We start from the raw sequence: 7,829 nt of genomic DNA on the forward strand, positions 1-7,829 counted from the left end.
GATGTGGTATTCAAAGCTGCATTCACACATGGATTTGGATTTCCTTCCTTCATACTGATTGCTTCGTATGTAACCTCGCCTCCCATTTCAGAGTGCCGGCCTCTTCACTTAGCTGCTGCTAGAGGGCATACTACCATTGTGAATATTCTGCTACAAAATGAAGCTGATATAAATACAAAGAATTACGAAGGTACGTCATGTACGTACGCACGCACACACATACCTATTTGCACATTGATTTATATATATGTGTGTGTGTGTACGTATGCGTATATGTCCAGCTCCACCTATATTACATCTGACTAGAAGGGTTAGTCTACCTTTCATATTCCGTATTCCTGGTCGCCCTCGCTGTCTGCCAGTAATGGTGGAAACAACGTCAATTCCAGTGTTCCTGTTTTCATTTGGGGATTATATAGTGCACTCTATCCTAAGTCGCCATTTTCATTGTTGCAAGCCACTAGCAGACGAAAAATCTCACTCATCCACCAAAACAAAAAAATAATTTATCACTCTTGTCACACATTCATGTTTGCACTTTTTTAACCATTCAATAAGAACAGACAAAACACTAGATAAGTATCAAGTGGCCTCTATCTAATAACAAAATAGCCTCAAAGACGATTAAAATAGTCAAATTCGCGAGGGAAGTTACCCAGGAAAATTACTACACACTGGTATCATAAGAGATACCCATGTAGGTGCCAGCACATAGAGGCAAATGGAGAGAGAAGCCGCGGCATACTCTTCTTTGCTTCTGGACACAGAATGAATCGTTATGGTTGGCTAAGATGAGTATCCGACGCGGTTCGGGCGCCGCATGCGCAAAAATCTGTTAAGCGATTTGTCACTGGGTGTGCGATACCCAAAGATACTATTTTAGGAGAAAAGCTTATTGAATATCTGGTCTTCAGATATGATGATCATATGAATTTGGGACCGTTTACTCAAAACAAGCCGCTGGTTACGAATTCAAGAACCATATATTACCTGTGTTCAGAAGTTCACCTATCCTGGGTTAAGCTTATGTTTATTCTAAAGCAAACTTTGCTTATCACTATAACTTTTTTTTTCTTTTCTTTTTTGCACCTTCTTTTAAGTATTGTTAATTTATTAGAACAAAAGGTTCCTTTTATTGGAGGTTACATCAGTAATTTTAGTTTTTACTCATCTCATTTATATGTACATCTTTATTTTAAATAATAACACTGAATTCGTCAATTACATCTCTTCTTACATCATTCTGAAATATAATATATATGTAATGTTTCACTTATTAATTTCATTATAAAAAGAACAGCTTCACCATGTTTTCCCCCTTTCTACTGCAGGCATGACACCCCTTCACCTGGCATCCTTGGCAGGGAATGAAGAGGTCATCAAGGCACTGGTCAAAAAAGGGGCAGATTGGAATACGGAGACCACAGACGGTGAAGTCACAAAGGATCATTGCTTTAAAATGACAATCGAGTGATAATCAACACTATGAAGCAATGCAATTACTCTAAAGACGCAATTCCTGCCATGAGTCTGAAAATTCTTGATTATCTTTTTTCCCAGGCATGATGGCGATCCACCTGGCAAGTATAGGCGGCCATGTGTCTGCGATGGAGGCACTGGCACCTGTGTGTGACATAGCCTCCGTCACACGCGATGGGAAGTCCGCCCTCCATCTAGCAGCCGAACACGGAAACTTGGCCGCTGTTCAATGGCTGACTCGGAAAGGACTTGACCTCTCTCTCAAGGATCATTCTGGCCGAACTTCCCTCCAGTATGCAAAGAACGAGGGCCAAAAGAAAGTTGTCGAGTTCTTGGAGAATTTCGAGAAGTATCATTCGCCACAAAATCTTACACAGGTACAGTTGACACGGAATTAAACAAGAATACATCTGCTTAAGAAAGGTTGAGTGATAGGTGCACCTAGCAAGAGTTTTATATTAATGTAGTATTCAGTTAGCATTTTTTTGTAGTTTAAAATGGGTATATCAATACAGATTTTTCATATAACTGTGCATTTATTAAACACAATGAATTCGGTACAGACTACCTCACACTCATGGCATTACAAGAAATCTTTATGTACAGTAATGCTAATTTCACTTCTCGCTAGATGATAATCTCATTCATGCCATACCATTCATATAGATGAAGGGAAAAGTTAAAGTCAGTGTGGGTGAAAATGGGATGGAAAGTAGTTGGAGGGAGGGAGAAAACTTGTAGAGGAGGAAAAAGAAGGCGGGGATTTGGGAGTGATGCCGCTTATAAATCTCTTGGTAAAATATTTAACAAACCATTTGAGTTGCTACATTGTGGCATAACACTGATTCACAAATTCCACAAACATCATCCCAGATATTTTACCTGTTATCACCAATGATTATCACCACTGTTATTATTTCTCTAAACAAGGCCGTTACAAGCGGAGATGTGGATGCAGTAAGGAAGATCCTTCTTTATAAGGTGGACCTTGAGCGACCGAGCCCTTTGAATCAAGAAAACGGTAACTTTCTCTTGTTATTTTCTCTGAATATTTATCTGTAATTCCTTTTCCCGATGGTTTGATGAATAGGATGCAAGGAAATGTATGGATAATCAAGAATTTCATTATACATCTCTTTTCACCTCCAGATCGGCGAGTCCTTCACACGGCCGCTCTCTTTGGCCATGTGGACATTATAAGGGAGCTCTTGAAGGCAGGAGCTGCCAAGGATGCGAGGGACAGGATGGGTAGGTTGTTTTATATTCTAGTACATCACATCTTAAATTCTATAGAATGTGTATGCTTCTGGGAAATATAACAGCAGTTGATAGCTCTTCTTCGGTAATTAAGTCCAATCTAGAAAATGAAGAAATGTAGAAACAACATAGCAACAATATAGCCATGACTAACAATAGTTAGTTCCTACTGATGACTTTACCCATCATGGAGAGGGTAGAGGAAACCACAGATTTTAAGAAAACATGGTTTGTCTTATAAAAAAAAATAGGATAAAGAAGTTATATGTATTTATCATGTAGATTTACATTGTGTGTGACTCGGAAAGGAACACGTGTAGTGGAAACAAAGTACAGTCAGTAAATAGTCTTAATTTCAGTTCATTTCAGTGAGATTTGCAAAGGCATGCTTCACCCAGGCCTTACATATATGTAGCCTAGCCACATTAGAGATGGTATTTAGGTCTGATTTCCAAAAGTCAAATGTGGAATAGGAGATGCATGATGATCCCTGTGTTGGCTACATAGTTCCTAGATCTTGGAGGACCGTTCTGCCATGTTGGGTATAGAGTAGTGGTCTGATGAAGAAAAGATCCTTCAGCATTTTTAACCAGTTATTGTGGCAATAAACATGGACTCAACCTCTTCAGACAGAAACCTATTTACTCCATCTTGGTGATGGTTTTTTCATACGTTTACAGCTTATTCAGGGTGAACAGGGGAACTTGTCATCTTGATTGTAGCTGGACAAATAATATATTTGCTGAGGTGCAGATGAGAGCCAAGAGTGCGGTTTGGAAGGTGGCTATGTCCTGCAATCAGCACCGCTGATGAAGAGACTACAATATCCAATGGTGTAATGACAGGGTGCCCTTTTCACCTTTTCCAACCACACTTGAAGATATATACTTTCCCAACTGTTTTTGTCAACACAATCTGCATTAATAACTTCATCAGCCCTTATTGGTGGGTCCATCGGATTCTTATCCAAGTCTTACATGGAAGGTACCAGATTATAGTCTATGCAGTGATCTATATGTCATGGTGCTTCATACTGTTCATCCAGTAAAATGGGGAAGGGGCCTTCTGAAATTATCTTGTGCACATAGCCGGCCTTGGTTCTGATCTACCTCAAATCATTGATAAAAGTGATGAAATAGTTATTGGAGAGAAGCATTCCACCGCATACTTCTCTCCATAGAGAATGTTTACTTCTATTTACTATACTCATTTTTTTAAACAATCCTTTATCCATCCACCTATTAGTTCCAAGGTACGAAACAGATTATCGCATCAGGAGATAAACCAGTTTGAGTTACATAAAATCACATCTCTTTAGCCTCTCCATGCCATCAGTTCTGAACGAGACTGTAATATTCAATATGATTTATACATCTATATTTGTAAAATATGTTTCAAGTTTAAAGTTTGAATTTCCATCGATTTTGGCAACATATGGATTTGTTTCTATCGGGCTTAAACTTGGCAAAAAGCATTACATTTCCTTATTGTCTGATCCTCATATACATGTGTGCATGCCCTTGCATGAACGTCTATTTTCTTATAGTAACTTGGTGACTTTCTTCTCAGGTCTTCAGGCTGTCCACTATGCAGCTAAGGGTGGCAACATTGAAGCATTGAAGCTCCTGAAGGAGTGTCAGTGCGATCTTACAACTAGGACAATCAAAGGAGATATGGTCCTTCACTACGCAACCGAGGGAGGGCACTTGGCAGCGGTCCAATGGCTATGCGAGCATGCTGGTCTCGGGCTCAATACCCTCAACAACTCGGGTGAAACTGCCTTGGATGTGGCGCGCCGAAAAGGGGACATCAACACAGCTCTCTACTTGCAGAATGTTAGTGCAGGATCACTGATTTAAGATGTGTGTGTGATATTTGTAGTTATTACTAGATAGGAATAAATGTAGTATATATACATGGAGTAAACACAAACACACACACATATATGTGTGTGTGTCCGCATGTGTGTGTGTGTGGGTACATACACAACAATATCAACTAATCATTAAATGATAACTCCATGGGTCCATTATGATCCTCCTTAGGCCAAGCATCAGAGAGAACTACAGGAGCTGCAAAACGAACTGAAGAACAAAGACGCTGAGATCGCTGAACTGAAAAGAGTAAATATCCAGTCTTGCAGAATTGGTTCTGCTAAAATAATGATTATGATTCTCATTCTCTCTCTCTATATATATATATCTCACTTTGTAAGCTTGCAGATCAGTTGTAGACTAGCTGATGATTATATATGTTTGGGGAATATGAGGTAAATATCCAAATGGGCCCTTTTCCTTCTTAATGCAACCCCACTACTTGGGAGAAACAACCAATAACATGTGGTCCTGTTGATTTAGCCTTCATCTCCTTAGTATATGAATCATAGCTTGATTAAGATACATAGGTCAGAGACTGAATAACTTCACATTATAAGAAATGTAATTAGCGTGTTCCAAATTATGTAATGTCTTTATGTAGAATTCAAGTCAAGCTATTGCTATGCCACCCCCCACCTACAACCCACCAACACCAGGCAGACTAGGCAGGCAGCTTGCTTAACCACAGGGTCGTGAACCCAGAACAGCTCCAAGGGGCGCCTAACACCACAAGCAACCAAGAACACTACCAAAGGGAGACGAAGCAGGGCACAAAGGAAATGCACAATAACACGTTTTTTTTTTTTTTTTTTCATCTACACAGGTTCTACACACGTTACACTATCCCAAGCAAGCACAATACAATATAATCTTAGGGCACAGAACACGTAATTCACACAGTACATTGGGCTAGCACAGAGTAATCCAGGTCACAGGGAGCATACATAAGGTCTTCAGCATCCACACAACAGGAGCAACAAACCGCATCTGTCCTGCAGTCTTGACCCTCCGCTCCTCTCGCCCCGACCCTTGCGTCATGTTTGAACAGCTTACATCAAGTTATCATGTTGATACAAGATTACGGAGACAAAGACAACGCTGTTGTAACATTATACTTTAATTCGAAACGGGCTAGTTTCATCCCTCGCTCTTTTAAGTTATTCAGTTTCTACCATGTCCATTTTCTATATTTCTCGCAATTCACTATGTTCTCGAATGATCAAATCTTTCTTTTTTATTCGCAGAAAATGTGACATCAAAGGACTCAACCGGCCCACACTAACCTCGGCTCGGGTTCATTAACGCTATCTTAACGGTTGCATAAAGGATATCTTACAACCTGAGCCTTTTGCTTTCGGTCAAACAAGCACATTTCCAGCAAGAAAGCTGTTAGCAACGACATGGGCAAAATCCTTTCTTTCTTTGGTCAGGTCGCACACGAAAATGTCGTTCAGAAGCCATGCATGAAAATGAACGTATGAGAGACTGTAGAGTAAGTAGATTCTCTGTATCATCATCAATCCTGTAACGTTTTATTGTATGGAAATATTTTCATTTAATAAGAAATAAGGTTAGTAATAACACATATCATTTTTATATATCCTCTAAGGTATTCTTGATTTTACATACTGATTTTGTTTCGATATAGTGGTGGCGTTCTCACTGTTTACAAGAAGGCATCATATTTGAGAAGTTTTGCGAGCTGCTATAGATAAAATTCCGTATGACAATCAGCCGTATTCTATGCCCCTAGCACAAAGAATATGTGACACGAACGTGCCGTGATTGCTATTCTAGAAGCGCGTGCTCGTGTCAAAAGCATGTCAAAAGCGTGGCAAGGGTGGCGAAAGTATTGGAATAATCGTGGAAACTCCCGTGACATGGGGGTGGGCTCATCATGATATTCACACGGGCGAAAAAAATGCATATTTTTAGTGTCCTCTCTGTTACTAATATTTGATATGAGCATACCACGTTAGGAGAGTAATATCTATATTTTATATATTAGGCATCATTGTCCGATACTTGGATTACAAACCATTTTAGGAGAACATAGAATTTTTCCTTTTGAGTTTGTTTACCTTTTGGTGGATTCTTCGAAGGAGAGTGAAGTTAAATGAATGGTAACATTAATCAGGAACGTAAAGTTAAGGTAGATAATTATATGAAAATGTATAAATTAAATCTATATGCATAATTTAATAAAGATACGTATATATGTACAGTATACACACACAAAATAAGGAAGATCTATACATAAATACACGATCCCTCTCATCCCGTTTGTTTTGATGGAGCGTATACCAAATTATCAGCCGCAAGTTCGTGAAATGGTTGTCAGTTCTTTGGCAAGAAACCAGCGCAACACCTGATTCATACCAAAATCATAATTTCTTTTTTATTGCTGCCTATGACTGTAGTTTGTCTTATGACTTAGTCGTTTGGACAGTTTCATTCATCCGAATCATATTAACTTTAGAACGGTTGGTAAGCCTGAAGCAGCCACGCCTTTGCGTTCTAGAATACCAATTTCGTAACCTGAACGACATTGACACAACATGGACATAACATAGCCACGCCACGCAAAAAAAAAAATGTTTTAGAATAAGGCTGAACTGGACATGATTTCCCTACAGCATTGTTTGTGTTCATCTGCAAAAGGAGTTTCCTAAGTGGAAAGACTTCTGTGTAAGGAAGAATGTGTAACCTTTCCCTGGATTTTATAGCCTGTACACTCATCAGCGTATTAAAAAGATGCACCTCTGTAACCACCTGAGCACGCCTGGTCGCCATAATTCTGAAGAGGGAGCACGAAGCAGTCGATTCCTCGGCGCGCCCTGTGACCATCCGGTCCGTGATGCGGGCCGGGTGGTCACGATGCTAATTAACTGTTGAGACCCCGAACTTAGCGGGCAGTCTCATAATCTCCAACGATCGTTAAACCACCTACCAAGACGTTCAGGTACTGCCGCCAAGAAAACGGCTGACAGGTGAAAAAAGGTTAGCGTGAGTCATTAAGGCTCGGACGCTGACAGGTAATAAACGTCCTGCTCAGCTTTTTTTTGTGTGTGTGTCTTTTCCCCCTTTCGCTGATTTGTTTTCTCTTCCCCATATCTACTCCTTACCCAAATTTCACTCTTCCCCTCATTCCACTCGCTGGAACTGAAATGGAATAAACAAAAATTTCCTAATCTCCTGTAGCTAATATCACATCAT

The 7,829-nt window shown here is 39.8% G+C and overlaps 1 protein-coding gene across 2 annotated transcripts in view; it reads left to right on the forward strand.

Moving 5' to 3' along the window:
- Nucleotides 1-6,198, forward strand: part of LOC122257414 (uncharacterized) — a 46,240-nt gene extending 40,042 nt beyond the window's left edge. For both annotated transcript variants that reach the window (XM_086533968.1, XM_086533969.1), the window contains 8 exons: nt 92-190; nt 1,332-1,430; nt 1,561-1,856; nt 2,410-2,500; nt 2,629-2,727; nt 4,306-4,571; nt 4,782-4,859; nt 5,858-6,198. In XM_086533968.1, coding sequence (XP_086390094.1) covers nt 92-190; nt 1,332-1,430; nt 1,561-1,856; nt 2,410-2,500; nt 2,629-2,727; nt 4,306-4,571; nt 4,782-4,859; nt 5,858-5,866 — 1,037 coding nt within the window. In that variant the 3' untranslated portion in view covers nt 5,867-6,198. The remainder of the gene's footprint in view (nt 1-91; nt 191-1,331; nt 1,431-1,560; nt 1,857-2,409; nt 2,501-2,628; nt 2,728-4,305; nt 4,572-4,781; nt 4,860-5,857) is intronic.
- Nucleotides 6,199-7,829: the final 1,631 nt, after the last annotated feature.

This window comes from Penaeus japonicus, unplaced genomic scaffold (genome assembly GCF_977035675.1).
Source record: "Penaeus japonicus unplaced genomic scaffold, GWHDUDI00000001_assembly GWHDUDI00000040, whole genome shotgun sequence".
Classification (NCBI taxonomy): domain Eukaryota; kingdom Metazoa; phylum Arthropoda; class Malacostraca; order Decapoda; family Penaeidae; genus Penaeus; species Penaeus japonicus.